Here is a 17,350-nt window from a genome sequence, read left to right on the forward strand (position 1 = left end):
CCACTTTATCCATAGTGGTATCACATACAAAGAAATTTCAAAGTTTTGAATCTCCTTAGCAGTGGTTCATTCTCAATTCAAACACTCAGTTTGTGTAGATCCTTATTTTAATGAGTATTGCAGTCTTCTTGTTATTCGTGAATGACTGGTTGTCAAGTAATAAAATGCTTATTTACTTTGTGATGCAGTTAACCAATTGCAATAATTTCTTACCATAGTCGTCATTAAGTAAAACTGTCATATCATCAGTAAATAAGAGCATTCACATTCAGTATTTAGGAGGAATAAAAGGGGGCCCACAACCAAAATGTGGGACACCAAATAGTTGACTGCACCCACAAGCTATAGTATTTCAGTGCTTGCTTTTGACTTGTGAGTAGTAAACCTGATTGATAGCAGTTGCATTCAGATTCCTAATGCAAGAACTGCTGCACTTGTATTTGTTTAATCATTATTAAACCTTAGACGACTTAACATTATGGCACACAGTGATTCTGTAACAAGCGCAGGTAAGCTACTACAAACAGCATGATGAACCCATTATTGTGGCCAAGATAAGATGCGAAGCCCACGCCTACTACAGTAGTACAAATTTATATGAAAACTAGCTCTGAAGATGATGAAGAAATTGGTGAAATGTATGATGAGATAAAAGAAATTATTCAGGTAGTGAAGGGAGACGAAAATTTAATAGTCATGAGTGACTGAAATTCGACAGTAGGAAAAGGAAGAGAAGGAAACATAGTAGGTGGATATGGATTGGAGCTAAGAAATAAAAGAGGAAGCCGTCTGGTTGAATTTTGTGCAGAGCATAACTTAATCATAGCTAACACTTGGTTCAAGAATCATGAAAGAAGGCTCCATACATGGAAGAACCCTGGAGATACTAAAAGGTATCAGGTAGACTAAGTAATGGTAAGACAGAGGTTTAGGAACTGGGTTTTAAATTGTAAGGCATTTCCAGGGGCAGATGTGGACTCTGACCACAATCTATTGCTACTGATTATGAATTGTATATTAAAACTGAAGGAACTGCAAAAAGGTGGGATTTTAACTAGATGGGACCTGGATAAAATGAAAGAGGCAGAGGTTGTACAGAGTTTCAGGGACAGCATAATGGAACAATTGACAGGAAAGGGGGAAAGAAATACAGTAAAAGAAGAATGGGTAGCTTTCAGGAATGAAATAGTGAAGGCAACGGAGGATCAAGTAGGTAAAAAGACGAGAGCTAGTAGAAATCCTTGGGTAACAGAAGAAATATTGAATTTAATTGATGAAAGGAAAAAATATAAAAATGCAGTAAATGAAGCAGGCAAAAAGGAAAACAAACGTCTCAAAAATGACATCAACAGGAAGTGCAAAATGGCTAAACAGGGATGACTAGAGGACAAATGTAAGGATGTAGAGGCTTATCTCACTAGGGGTAAGATAAATACTGCCTACAGGAAAATTAGGGAGACCTTTGGAGAAAAGAGGACCACTTGTATGAATATTAAGAGCTCAGATGGAAACCAAGTTCTAACCAAAGAAGGGAAAGTACAAAGGTTGAAGGAGTATAAAGAGGGTCTATACTAGGGTGATGTACTTGAGGACAATATTATGGAAATGGAAGAGGATATAGATGAAGACGAAATGGGAGATACGATACTGCGTGAAGAGTTTGACAGAGCACTTAAAGACCTGAGACGAAACAAGGCCCCGGGAGTAGACAACATTCCATTAGAACTACTGACAGCCTTGGGAGAGCCAGTCCTAACAAAACTCTACCATCTGGTGAGCAAGATGTATGAGACAGGCGAAATACCATCAGACTTCAAGAAGAATATAATAATTCCAATCCCAAAGAAAGCAGGTGTTGACAGATGTGAAAATTACCGAACTTTCAGTTTAATAAGCCACAACTGCAAAATACTAACACGAATTCTTTACAGATGCATAGAAAAACTAGTAGAAGCCGACCTCGGGGAAGATCAGTTTGGATTTCGTAGAAATGATGGAACACATGAGGCAATACTGACCCTACGACTTATCTTAGAAGAAAGATTACGTAAAGGCAAACCTATGTTTCTAGCATTTGTAGAATTAGAGAAAGCTTTTGACAATGTTGACTGGAATACTCTCTTTCAAATTCTGAAGGTGGCAGCGAGATAAAGGCTATTTACAATTTGTACAGAAACCAGATGGCAGTTGTAAGAGTCGAGGGACATGAAAGGGAAGCAGTGGTTGGGAATGGAGTGAGACAGGGTTGTAGCCTCTCCCCGATGCTATTCAATCTGTGTATTGAGCAAGCAGTAAAGGAAACAAAAGAAAAGTTCAGAGTAGGCATTAAAATCCATGGAGAAGAAATAAAAACTTTGAGGTCCGCCGATGACATTGTAATTTTGTCAGAGACAGCAAAGGACTTGGAAGAGCAGTTGAATGGAATTGACAGTGTCTTGAAAGGATGATATAAGATGAACATCAACAAAAGCAAAACAAGGATAATGGAATGTGGTTAATTAAGTCTGGTGATGGTGAGGGAGTTAGATTAGGAAATGAGACACTTAAAGTAGTAAAGGAGTTTTGCTATTTGGGGAGCAAAATAACTGATGATGGTCGAAGTAGAGAGGATATAAAATGTAGACTGGCAATGGCAAGGAAAGCGTTTCTGGAGACGAGAAATTTGTTAACATAGAGTATTGATTTAAGTGTCAGGAATTCGTTTCTGAAAGTATTTGTATGGAGTGTAGCCATGTATGGAAGTGAAACATGGACGATAAATAGTTTGGACAAGAAGAGAATAGAACCTTTTGAAATGTGGTGCTACAGAAGAATGCTGAAGATTAGATGGGTAGATCACATAACTAATGAGGAGGTATTGATCAGAATTGGGGAGAAGAGGAGTTTGTGGCACAACTTGACTAGAAGAAGGGATCATTTAGTAGGACATGTTCTGAGACATCAAGGGATTACCAATTTTGTATTGGAGGGCAGTGTGGAGGGTAAAAATCATAGAGGGAGACCAAGAGATGAATACACTAAGCAGATTCAGAAGGACGTAGGCTGCAGTAGGTACTGGGAGACGAAGAAGCTTGCACAGAATGGAGTAGCATGGAGAGCTGCATCAAACCAGTCTCAGGATTGAAGACCACCACCACCACCACCACCACATGCAATGTTCCAAGATTGTGAATGGCGGGGTGGGAGGTAGACAGCGTTAGCACGGTTGTGAATCACAAACTCATGTTTGGTGCACTGCTGCTGCCAGTTGAATCCACTGTTGCCAGATAGAGATAGGTTTCCCATGGCATCGAATATATGTTCAATTTTAAGCTGGCAGGAATTTTAAATCAAATACTGGACATTTTTATATTAATTTTGAATATTAGTCACACCCGAGTTCTGGAGGCAGTTTTTCGAAGAAAAAAGTGCACCTTGTAGTCCATAAAATACCGTATAGCCTGTAGGCAAAGCCCATGCATCACTTATCCTGAATTCAGTCACAACTCAACATGCTGTAGCTGTTCCCTGCCACAATACTAAGGTACCAACTGTTCGCCTAGCCACCGAATTCAGGAAAATTAAGTGAGAAGACCACCTAAGGAAATGATTACAACCTTTATTTGGCCAATTTTTTAAAATTTTATTTCTTGTTGTTCACAATTTATTAATTGACTGAATTATTTAACATCAGCTTGTGACAAAGGAAGCTGTGTTATTTTTTCCTCCTCTCTTGTTTTGCCATATGCCTCCTTAAAATTCCTTTTTTCATTTTTAACTATTTACCATTCACATATGTGAATAGACTCTGCATTTTCATAAGAGAGAATGGTTGGCCCTCAGTTTTAAAGAATATAACACCAGATATAATTTTGTGCTTAGTTTTATGTATGTAATTGATTTTATAATATATTTTGACTACACCTAGTTAGTATCTTTTGTTATAGGGTGAAATCAGTAATTGTTTTGTAACTTGAATTCTACTGTTGACGTATAAACAAATATAAATTCTGCACTAATTATAAACATTTGGAGGAACAACTAATAGTATTCTTAAAGGATTTATTTGGCTCTATTCGAAAACATGTTAGCAAAGCCAGAACTTAATTAATTCCAAAATAATTAACAGTTTTGTCAAAATATTGTTTACATAATGATATTTGTTAATTCATGATTTAAACAAATAATTCGGATTAACTCTTGTAGTAGAAGAAACTGTTAAAAAGAACCAATTCGGTTATTTTAATGAGCTAAATTTTAATTGTATTTTGTGTAAATTTAACTTTGAACAATGTGTAGTTTCAGTACCTATTATTGCGATGATATATAAGGACCCGATTTCTGGTCACGAGGCACTCATAGTCCACGGCCGAGGTTTGAACGAGGAACCTGTGTTGGTTAGAACGACAACAATGCATTGACTTAACAGTGAAATACCATATTTACTCGAATCTAAGCCGCACTTGAAATTCTGAGACTCAAAATTCAAGGGGATAGAAAAGTTTTAGGCCACATCTCCAAATCAACAAAGTTGGTCTATTGTAATATGAGACAGGTCAAATGAATGACAATACAGCTACAGTAGTTAAGTTCCAGTTGTATGCTTAGCAGTTAAGGTTTACCAGGTAACCATTGCTTTGCGTCCGTCCGTATTTATCTGGGTACCTTTCTTTTTACACGTGCTTCGTCCGGTTTGAATTGATTGCTTATTCTTCTTTGATCTGGTAAGTGCCGTTCTCTTTGTTATAGGTGTTTACATCATTCTAAGCTGAAAATGCGTTACTGCACTGTGTCACGCATTGTTTGTTGCATTCTGATAATGAGTGTTTACGACCTGTCTCCGCTCGCGGCATGGCTAGCTTTTATGTGCACTACTGTCGCTTACAATAAAAAAAATTAAAAAAAAAAAAAAGAGAAGTATTGTCTCGTTAGCGAAACAATGGAAAGAGACTACTATTTGTTGTTACTTACAATGCTGCTTTCTTTGATAATGATCAACAAGAACCAAATAATAGACTGGGTATGATAAAAAATGTTCTGAACGAGAGTTTAGTGAAAAATTTTCTCCGTTTGAAAATCTTTGCAGACGCCTCTTTAGTACATTACATTCTGCACAGAAATTAGAGCCGTCTTAGATTTAAAAATCTAGTCAATTGCCGTGCTTCATTTCTGACTGTATCACTATTAGGCATAAGAATAATATGAATATAAACATGACATGATAAGTATATTCTTCCGCTTTTGCTGTTGTCTCACTCTAGTTCCGTAGTTTATTAGGCAGACAGGATTTAAATGAGATAGCAGCAAACATGAAAGAATACAAGGCAAAATGTTTATATTCGTATTATTCTTATGGTGAAGAGAATACTGCATGTGATTCACAATTCATGAAAGTTCTTATTAGCAATCATCTCTTCTCACACATAGGAAAAAGTTCAGAACATAGAGTTGGCCATATTGACAAACATCCCAAACAGTCTTACCACTCGGATTTTCGCAGTACATTGAAATGCTGCTACATTCGAAGATGATTAATTGATTTAGTTTAGGATAGATATAAATGTCAATTTTTAGGCGGGTAATTTATATCAATAAAACTGTTCATAACTTTTTAGTCAGAACATGTTAAAAATGAATGTTTCTCAAAAAGCCTAAAAAAATAAAGAAAAAAGTAAATTATGTGGGGGGGGGGGGGGGGTGTTCTATTACATTCAGGATCATGTTATGATTGGGTAAATACAGTTATCACATGCTTTACAGAATCTTCTCTGTTATCAAAGAGTCGGACAACACAGTTGTTGTCATTGATTGCATCCAATTGGAATAGCTACAAACAAACAATGACAAATTCAATTGCAGGGACAATGACCAAAAATAGTCAAAAACTTCAAGATACTATGAATAACAGTGCAGGTGACAGGACATATCTGTCCCAAGCACATGCAGGTACAATAGTAACAGCAATGAAGGCAACGACTGAGATAAAAGGAACCAAGTCTAGTATCTGTTAAAAGAGCCAAGAGACCCTACAATGTAAAGGCTGCACCAATTGCGTCAAATGGCTTACAACTGTTATGAAGACACCTCACATATTCAAATCTCAAATGTTTAGATCAAGTCAATTCAATGTACCTGAAAAGAATGCTATGCGTCTCAAAACACAATCAAAACAGAATGCAATTTTACTTGTCTGCGACTGCACAACTTATTACATGGCGTCTGCACAGGGCTTTGGTTGTGCACCACTGCTTTGAGCCAGTCTATGAATATGCAGTGTTTCACTTTTGCAAAGGCATATTAATGTCAATTAATTCCCAAAGTTATCAAAAATCCAAATTCCCAACCACATTATCACACACTAACACATGCTACTCATAGGCAACACAGTTCTCACCCTTGCGATGAACACTTCGGGAGGAGGGGGGGGAGGGGGGGGGGGGGGGGGGAAGAGACCAAACCTGCACTGACCTCGACAAAACTTGGTCATGTGACCAATACTTTAGTCTTATCAGCATTTAACTCCTAGATCCCCAATTGAAATTACTTACAGTTTTTAAACAAATTTTACATTAAACACATAAGATAGCTCTGTACACTATAAAAAACATGTATAAACTTTAATGACATAACTAATACCTGGATTATATGTTTGACGGAGATTTTATTGGGCTTTTTATTTACTTTCTGTGGTTTTTGTGTTCTTTAGTAAATACATAATATAGCTGTAAATGCACTCAGTATCTCGGCATGTCAGATACCATTGCTAACACTTAGCCATGCATTGTGTTTAATGATACAGGGCTTCCTGTAAGTGGTTACACAGCCAGCTGTGGCTCGCCACAGCCATCTTGCTCACCAGCTTTATGTCATTCAACCTAGCCTTCACATTTCATGACTGATATATGCATATAAACCTACATTCTGTAACATTACGGGAACAACCTATATCTTGGCAGACTCAAACAACTTCACTGAAGACCTGATAACAGTTCGTAACCTGACATCAAACCCATAACGCATCAGACTTCTGGAAGACAGCTGACAAAAAGCAAGAGATATTAATATAGGTCACAAAATCCTCACCACTCCAGGGATGGCAATAAATATCACACCGGTGTAAAGAAAGAACTTTGTCACTATCTCCATACACAAATGATAATAGCTTTAGTTAACTGATCAATGCTTTGTACACAATATGTTTAGTAAAATTGTAATAACAATATCATAAAAAGGATAGTTGCTACGCATCATATAAACGAGATGCCGAGTTGCAGATAGGCACAACGGAAAGACTGTCAGCAAGCAGGCTTTCAGCCTAAAAGGCCTTTATCAGAAATAGAAGCACACACACACACACACACACACACACACACACACACACACACACACACACACCCCAAGTCTCTCGCTGCTGGTCTGTGGACGTGTGTGTGTGTGTGTGTGTGTGTGTGTGTTGAAGGCCTTTTTGACCAAAAGCTTACTTGCTGACAGTCTTTTAGTTGTGCCTACCTGCAACTCAGCATCTCGTTTATATGATGAGTAGCAACTATCCTTTTCATAATATTGTCGTCATTTCATTTTGGATTTTCAACTGTATGATAGTCGTAATAATTAATACTTTGAGGAAACTCAATGAATTTATAGCATCTATGAACAAACACTAAAGGATTAAGCTGATTTCAAAATAAAGAAAAAAATGTTAGTATTTTTTGATGAAGGTGTATTTTATTGCCTAAATGTAGTTGAGAACCATTATACACTCCTGGAAATGGAAAAAAGAACACATTGACACCGGTGTGTCAGACCCACCATACTTGCTCCGGACACTGCGAGAGGGCTGTACAAGCAATGATCACATGCACGGCACAGCGGACACACCAGGAACCGCGGTGTTGGCCGTCGAATGGCGCTAGCTGCGCAGCATTTGTGCACCGCCGCCGTCAGTGTCAGCCAGTTTGCAGTGGCATACGGAGCTCCATCGCAGTCTTTAACACTGGTAGCATGCCGCGACAGCGTGGACGTGAACTGTATGTGCAGTTGACCGACTTTGAGCGAGGGCATATCGTGGGCATGCCGGAGGCCGGGTGGACGTACCGCCAAATTGCTCAACACGTGGGGCGTGAGGTCTCCACAGTACATCGATGTTGTCACCAGTAGTCGGCGGAAGGTGCACGTGCCCGTCGACCTGGGACCACACCGCAGCGACGTACGGATGCACGCCAAGACCGTAGGATCCTACGCAGTGCCGTAGGGGACCGCACCGCCACTTCCCAGCAAATTAGGGACACTGTTGCTACTGGGGTATCGGCGAGGACCATTCGCAACCGTCTCCATGAAGCTGGGCTACGGTCCCGCACACCGTTAGGCCGTCTCCCGCTCACGCCCCAACATCGTGCAGCCCGCCTCCAGTGGTGTCGCGACAGGCGTGATTGGAGGGTCGAATGGAGACGTGTCGTCTTCAGCGATGAGAGTCGCTTCTGCCTTGGTGCCAATGATGGTCGTATGCGTGTTTGGCGCCGTGCAGGTGATTGCCACAATCAGGACTGCATACGACCGAGGCACACAGGGCCAACACCCGGCATCATGGTGTGGGGAGCGATCTCCTACACTGGCCGTACACCTCTGGTGCAACCGCCCCCGGTGTAAAACCTGTCCTATTAACCCTCCCACCACCACCTACTCCAGTCCTGTAACCCGGAAGGTGTACACGATCAAAGGGAGAGCCACGTGTGAAAGCACCCACGTGATTTACCAACTGACCTGCCTGCACTGTGACGCTTTCTATGTGGGAATGACCAGCAACAAACTGTCCATTCGCATGAATGGACACAGGCAGACAGTGTTTGTTGGTAATGAGGATCACCCTGTGGCTAAACATGCCTTGATGCACGGCCAGCACATCTTGGCACAGTGTTACACCGTCCGAGTTATCTGGATACTTCCCACCAACACCAACCTATCCGAACTCCGGAGATGGGAACTCGCCCTTCAGTATATCCTCTCTTCTCGATATCCGCCAGGCCTCAACCTCCGCTAATTTCAAGTTGCCGCCGCTCATACCTCACCTGTCTTTCAACAACTTCTTTGCCTCTGTACTTCCGCCTCGACTGACATCTCTGCCCTTACTCTTTGCCTTTAAATATGTCTGCTTGTGTCTGTGTATGTGCGGATGGATGTGTGTGTGTGTGTGTGTGTGTGTGTGTGTGTGTGTGTGTGTGTGTGTGTGTGTGTGTGTGCGCGCGAGTGTACACCTGTCCTTTTTTTCCCCTAAGGGAAGTCTTTCCGCTCCCGGGATTGGAATGACTCCTTACCCTCTCCCTTAAAACCCACATCCTTTCGTCTTTCCCTCTCCTTCCTGAAGAAGCAACCATCGGTTGCGAAAGCTCGTAATTCTGTGTGTGTGTTTGTGTGTTTTGTTCATGTGCCTGTCTGCCGGCGCTTTCCCGCTTGGTAAGTCTTGGAATCTTTGTTTTTAATATATGATTAAAACATTATATGTACTTAATCTGCTGAGTCCTCTTTAGAGTTTATTACTACCTGTCATGTAACTCTATAATGAACACTGCTTCTTGCCTAGCAGCTAACAGAACTGTTCAATCCCAGAATCTAGATATTCAGGATTAAATTAGATGTACCTCTTGTTCCATAGGTCCATAGTGAGGAGATCCTCAATGTTGAAGAAAATGTCACAAAATAAGAAAGATCAGTAGAAATTATGGTTAATTAGGTGTGTTTTTAATTTAATTTGAACTTGTAAGAGTTCCCAATTTCTTGTTTATGTTGGACACAAGGTTTTTGAATATCTTCCAGTCAGAGTACAGAATTCCACTCTGAGCACTAGACAAGGTGGCAAAGTCAACAATAAAATTATTTTTAAGCTTGTATTGTGGCTATGTGAATCGCAGTTCAACTGAAACTGGTTAAGAAGCAAATGTGTTACAAAATGGGTGAAAAAGGTTCAAAAGATTTCTGCGAGATACACAATTATCTACTTTACAAAATATTTATACTGTGCCCTTCTGCTGAATAAACATTTTCATTATGTTAGGTGCGCTGCTCCAGGAGATACTTCCATGAGACGACGTGAAGCAAAAAGATGTGTTGTAACCCAACACTTATCTTTAGGTTGTAAAGGGACACCCCCCTCGAACATCACCTTTATTCAACAGAAGTAATCAATACCAAAAATATTTTCAAAACTTATATAGGTGAATATTATCTCAGCTGTTTTCCTAAAGGAATGTCATATGATTTTGTATACGATGTATTATCTTTCAGGCTAAAATGTATAAAAAGAAATTATTTTATTAGTTTATTACAATAGATATGTATTAACTCTGTATGTAAAGTTAAAAATACTTTTCTTTTAGAAACATTTGCAATTACAAAATATCTGGCATATTTATAATTGCTATTATTAATTGCACAATCTAATGCTAATTATTAAATTTATTTCTGGGCTCATTTATAAAATAATGATATAACTTCGTATAGATTCTTCTTTTGTCAAGAAAGTTTGTAAACTCTTTGGAATATTGTTAGCACCACAGAATGAAGTAGTAGTGGGCGTGCCTCTGATGTGATCAGATGTGTTTTTGTGTTTGGCAATAACAATGTAATTTTTATTAATGAAGTGGAAATTGTAAAGATGGTTTGACATTGAAAAAAATGTGACAAAAAATAAAATTCACAAGAGAAAAATAGGCAAACCTTTAATAGTTATCATGTCGTTTGGAACCTACAAAGTCAAAAAATATAAGCTTCAAGAATCAACCCCTAGACATGACAAACCTGGATCCAACTAAAAGAAAAAAAGATCATTAAAAAAGTTATTTGTAAATCTCACTTCTCCTAAAGCTTATTAAAAGAGTTAGTTATTTTGAAGAGTGATAATCAACAGGTGATGTGAGGGAGGGTAAGATTAGGAGGTCAACACAAAGAAAAATGCTTCTAAGGGCATAAATTGCTAAACTAAGGATCTTGATTAATTTCAGATGTCATCTGAGCTGTGGCTGCTAAGGCTGAGTTTGGATCCTTAATTAATATGATTGGCTCATCATCAAACATTCCAGTTTTTCAATCGCCTTTAAAAGTTAATGGAAGAGGTAAGTTAATGGAAGAGGTACAAGAATTGGCCCAGTGCTGACCCTTGCGACACTTCACATGCTCCAAAAACCTGCAGCAGAGCTTGCATATGACATGATTGTTTTCACAGGTGGCCCTGCATCTGATGTGATACAAAAAACCTGTGATGGGACTGGAGTAGGAGGTGCTGGGTGTGTTTATTGGCAGGTCTTACATCTGTGTCTTACATAAGGATATGTCCAATGTAGTAAACAGTTGGAAGTGAGTATGGCATAAGGATAAACCAGGATGTGATTCTTCAATTTCTCCAGGCCATAGAGGTCAGAGTAAGGGAGCCACAACTGAATCGTGACAACGGTTACATCCCTAACAAGGCGTGGGAACCCGCGATCAGCCAGATTAATAAGAAAAAGAATTTTTCCCAGAGTGTACTGACTTCGAGGCAGGGAAGAATAATGAGAGTGGTGCTGGCAGACCCTCCTGAACAAGAAGACCCAGGACACAGCACCAAGACGGTGGGAGAACAGACGCTGCACCTGGACTAGGCTCGGGGCATGGACCGCACTGACTCATAGGAAGAGCTTGAGGGAAGAGTGGGAGGGAGATTGTCCTACATATACCTGGCGCTGGCCCACCGCCGGTCAGTACATCAGCACACCTTATGTTGGCAACATGGTCAATTGCCGAAATATTGTGTCCTATGCACACCCATACCAGGCTGTTCACCCGAGATTTATTTAGTCATAAACCAGGATATTGCATAGATTGGGTGGGCATCTGGGAGGGGTGGGACGAAGTTTGAGTAGGCTGTTTTTCATTTCTGAGTGTGATGAAAAACAGTTCAAGACCTGGTGAGGGTTATGGTTTTGTTCCATCTTGGACGGTATTGGGTGATGAGCAGAGTGCTCCTTTGCACCTGCTTTTTGAGGGCATCACGAGAATTTAGGTTGTGTGAGGATATGGCATGGGAAACCTGTGAACTACATTCAGGGGCTAGTGCCCGTCTGTGAAGGCACGAGTGAGAACGCCAGCACAGTGGGGAAGAGTATTCTCATCACTGCAGATACACTGTCATCCTGGGTGGTCAGACTACATGGGAGTGTGGAGGGGATCACAGGTATCAAAACGAAGCTACTGTTGATACACAGAGGATCTGATACGGGCAGAGGTATGGATGGAGGCATCAAAGGTGGAGGTCAATATCTAGCAAGGTGGTATGTTGGGCTAAGGAGGAACAGGTGAAGTGAATTAGACAGAATGTGTTGACACAGTGGAGGAATGAGGATGCTGTCTCTTAGCTCTGGGCCAAAAAACGAAGATATCATCGATGAACCTCAAGTCGATAAGAGGTTTGCAATTTTAGGTGACTAAGAACATTTCCTCCAAATGGCCCATAAACAGGTTGGCACAGGAGAGCCCAAGCGGGTGTCAGTGACCATACCGAGGATTTATTTGCATATAGCAAGTTTAAAAAAGTGTCACATTCTACAGAAGGTGGCATTGGTCAAAACTACAAAAAAAGTTCCTATAACTATATTTCAGGAAACTGAAACCTTTTGAGATATGGGCTGTTTTGCTGGTAACAAGTAATGTGTAGTATTCGGCAGTGTAGGCCATCCTACAGTTGCAATTCAATGCGCATGTCTGAATGGTTGTAATTTGAAAGAGACTGATAGTGGCATTGATCTATTGCAGGAGACTGGTGGTGGCACTGATCTATGACGATATTTAAAGGCACTGGTGCATGCTCAGACAATCGACAATCTGCAGACATTACAGGAGTGTGTGACCAATGCATAGGATGCAAAGTGAATGGAACTAGGTGGATCTGGTAGTGTGTGATTCACTGTGACGATGGGGTGCAGGATCTGTCAGGGTGCCTGGTTAACCACCAAATGCAGCACTGTCGACTTCTATGTAAAACACAAATGGGAATGGGAGGACAGGCTGACCTGTAACTCTACAGGTACTGATTTCTAGACACGTAAACACAGGGACCTTTGTTCTTATTTTGACCAATACTACACCCTGTAGGAATACGTTAACTTTAAGAGCCCTGTGAGGATGTAATTAACAATGTAAGGAAACAACAGGTCACTACGTACCATAACAATGACATGTTAAGTTGCAGACAAGCACAATTAAAAGAAACTTGTACATTAGCTTTCAGTCACAGCCTTCATCAGAAAGAGAACACACGCCATTCATTCACACAAGCAAGCACAACTCATATACACACGACTGTCGACTCCGGCAGCTCGAACCCAGAATGCCATTCTTTCTGGCATTCTGGTTCAAGCGGCCAGAGTTGGTCATAATGTGTGCGTGAAGTGTGCTTGCTTGTATGAATGAATGATGTGTGTTTCTCTTTCTTTTTGTGATAAAGACTGCGGCCGAAAGGTAACGAGTAAGCGTCTCTTAATTGTGCTTGTCTGCAACTGAATGTGTCATCTTTACAGTAGCAGCACTCTATCTTTTTCTTTAATTGTCCATATTCCAACCTGGTGTTTCCATTGATTGACATTGTAATTAGTTAGATGTACAAGAATGCAGTCTTACATGGAAATGAGATGTGAACAATAAACAGAACAGAGAGGAAAAGAATAGAAGCATTTGAAATATGGTGTTACAGAAGAATGCTGAAGATTAGTTGGGTAGACTGAATGACTAATGAGGAAGTACTGAATCAAACAGGGAAAAAGATATTTATGACAGAGACTGACTATAAAAGAAGAATTGGTAGGACATAAACATAGGCATTAACAAATGGTTAATTTTGAAATGGAGGGAAGTGTGTAGAAGTAACAAATTGTACAGTGGAATCAAGCACTGAATAGAAAAAGCAAGTTCAAATGGTTTTAGGTTTTAGTAGTTATACAGAGATGATGAGACTTGCATAGGGCAGACTAGCATGGAAAGCTGTATTAAACCAGTCTTCAAACTATGACAACAAAACCTACAACAATTACACAGTACCTGCACAATCTGTTGAAAATTTTCCATTGCTTTTTTGGTGGCATCTATTATAGTCCCCATTAACATTCCACATCTCATAGCAGTTGTGTTAAAAGTTGCTACTTCAGGGGAACTCAACAAGTCATATACTTCTGTAACGCTGTTTAGAACACTGTCATCATTTGTAAAGAGGACAACTTCTTTCAAGGCATCCAAAAGTTCTTCAAGTGGCTGCAAATGGAAAATTTTTCGTTTAGTAAAACTGAAAATATTGCATATTCATTTGCTCATTTGCATACACACACCAGATTTACTTTTGAGCCTTTAATGGACTTACTTAAAAGATTAATGCACTTATAGTACATGGGAAATGAATTTTCAATACTTTTTAGTTAAAACTTAATATTCAGACTACCATCAGGACTGTCCTGCCTCATACAGCTAACTCTACTGCCACTGAGAATACTGAAAGTACTGCATGCAAGTATATGGTGCAACAACCCACAATCCATTCTTTCAGTGTGGATGCACACCAAGCCTGGGTTCTTGCTCGAACCAAAATGTCGAATGAGGGGTTCATGGGTAGGTGACACTATTAGCAGTTTGTAACAGGATAAGAATTTGGGTCAGATAGGAAGCGTGATCGGATAACTGAGGCTGTTTAGGCAACTGCTTGCGTTAAATAGAGATCCGGGTTGTAGTCCCCGTTCGACACATATTTTCACCTGATAACATCGATTCACTTCGATGATCAAACGTGGCTAATGTCACTGAAACCCTTTGAATAGTATTTGTTGTGTGCCCACTGGATCAAAAAATATATCCTTTCTTTCCATCATGTCCAAAGCAGCAAACACCACATATACCGGGCCTCCCTCCCAAGAGCTGCCAGGCAATTTTTCTCTGAGTTTTCGCCAGATATTCGCAATTTCGTTTTTGCAGTGTGTATTTGGATTCAGACCAAACAAATACTGCTCATCATGTATTTCACACAACATTTAATAGTCAACAAAAACTGTCGGTTTGTTTTCCCTTAGAAACAAAATTATTTTTAAAGCAGAATTTTACATCCCCACTCAATACAACTGTCCCAAATTAGTCTGGTGTGACATTTGTTCTATTGATACATATTAACAGGGACAATGAAACACAAAGAATAACCAGTACTCCAGCGGTCATGCCAATAAATGATACATGAAAATCAGCACTGTTGTCTTTTCTGAATAATTGGACACCTAAGCCTTTGTGTCTTGTGAGTTGAGATTTGCTGGGAGTTAGTATGCAGTGTGTTACAACAGCAGAAAAATGTTTGCCAAAATTATTGTATTTTGTGAAAAGTTATAAGACAGAGTGAAGACTAAACAGAGAATAGATGTACATTTTATTTAATCAGAGTGCATACCTGACATCTTAAATGCAACAAGAACCTGAATTTAATTAAATTCCAGTGAAACAAGATTTTATTTTAAATACTCCTGACCATGACGAAAGAGACACAGATAAGTAACATCCTGCTACTATCTTCTCCAGCATTTGTAAAATGCTGTTTTATCCATTTTGAAGCAACATAAAACTTAAATTCTGTATCATCTAATTATCACACCATCCTGTAGTTAATCAAACAATGGAAAGTGCAGGATGGAATAACATCAATTACATATTACATAGCCCAGGCTGACACTGAATCATGTGTGGGTGAGGGTGTGCATGCTCCTTTGTAGCTACTTAATGGTGGTGGTCACAGCATTCTGCACTCATGCTCACCTCTCCACAGTGTCTCTCTTCCTATGTTCCATCTTTACTTGTTAATCCACTCCTACAAGTAATTTTGGTCACAGCAAGCTCACTGGTGCCATATTCCTATCCTGTGCGCTTCCAGCTACCCATCCATCCAACTCTTCCTCCCAACCTCCGCCTCATTTCTCCTCTTGTTTACTCCGCCCTACTATATACCTCACCCAAAGTGAGAAGCAGTGCTGGCATGTATAGTCAGCAAGGACAATGCAGCCACGAGTGCACTGTAATGGTGGTGGTAGCACTGTAGAGGGAAATGCTGAGTGCTGGAGTGGAAGTACCATTCCAAACTGTAGCCTAGAGTCACATTTTTTATAAATATTAAGCGTGATCCCTCCAGGCCTACACTCGCATTGTGTCGATGTCAAAAGATCTGTCACCTCTACTTTGTTTAGTATCTATAAAGAATTCTGTCGAAACTGCAGTAATTTATTTCGCCTTGCTTTTTAAGCTTTTTTAAATTTTAGAGAAGTGTCACAAGTGGCGAATTTAGAGTAAAACCTACACAATTCACTAGTTGCCATTTTAACATTTGATTCTGTTGCTGAAAAACAGCGGAGTTTACATGGTGCAACTGCGAAAGAATTCTGAAACAGTGCTTCTTATGTGAGGAACTGAGGAAAAGTAAGGTCAATATCTTATGAAAAAGCAAATCCTCAGTACAAAACAAACATGTAATTTCTTCACTTATGTTGTTCCAAATCCCATAGCATTTCTTGCTTCACCAGCTACCGATGGCCCTTAAAAATTACGATTCTTTCACCAAAAATGTCCATAGTTAATGGTGTATCATGGTAGATAAAAGAAGTTTTGCATAACAACCATAGGGCTAATACTCTCCTCTCTGCTTGTTTGTCAAAATCTCATTCTGATATTCCAAATCATTTATGAAATATGAGGAATGTTGCGGATATTTCCCTCCAGCTTTATAGCTGGCATGGCGTAATTGCAAATGAATGTGCTATATCAGATCAATTTTCTTGATAATGGAGACAGATAGAGACCTCCAGCCAAGTCTAAAGAAAAATTCAATATGTTATCAAATGAAACTTTTTACAGAACAGATTTGGTAAAATTGTTTTGAGAAAGACTGCAGGGTGTGTGCCTCAGTTCAGTCATAACTGAATGGCCAAAAAATGGCAGACAGTGTCGGCCTTCCCTTCTTAACAAAGGCTCTGCATGAAAACTGGTCACTTTGCATCGACTGTGGTATACTGCATGGACTCTAGAAGTTATATATATATATATATATATATATATATATATATATATATATATATATATATATATTAAAAAGAAAGATTCCAAGACTTACCAAGCGGGAAAGCGCCGGCAGACAGGCACATGAACAAAACACACAAACACACACACAGAATTACGAGCTTTCGCAACTGGCAGTTGCTTCGTCAGGAAGGAAGGAAGGAAGGAGAGGGAAAAATGAAAGGATGTGGGTTTTAAGGGAGATGGTAAGGAGTCATTCCAATCCCGGGAGCGGAAAGACTTCCCTTAGGGGAAAAAAAGGACAGGTGTACACTCG

The 17,350-nt window shown here is 39.8% G+C and overlaps 1 protein-coding gene across 5 annotated transcripts in view; it reads right to left on the reverse strand.

Annotated features, from left to right (window-relative positions):
* LOC126279017 (cohesin subunit SA-2-like) overlaps positions 1-17,350 on the reverse strand; it is a 359,735-nt gene that overhangs the window by 166,624 nt on the left and 175,761 nt on the right. For all 5 annotated transcript variants that reach the window (XM_049979406.1, XM_049979405.1, XM_049979404.1 and 2 more), the window contains one exon: positions 14,041-14,250. In XM_049979406.1, the coding sequence (XP_049835363.1) occupies positions 14,041-14,250 (210 nt within the window). The remainder of the gene's footprint in view (positions 1-14,040; positions 14,251-17,350) is intronic.

This window comes from Schistocerca gregaria, chromosome 6 (genome assembly GCF_023897955.1).
Source record: "Schistocerca gregaria isolate iqSchGreg1 chromosome 6, iqSchGreg1.2, whole genome shotgun sequence".
Taxonomy (NCBI): Eukaryota; Metazoa; Arthropoda; class Insecta; order Orthoptera; family Acrididae; genus Schistocerca; species Schistocerca gregaria.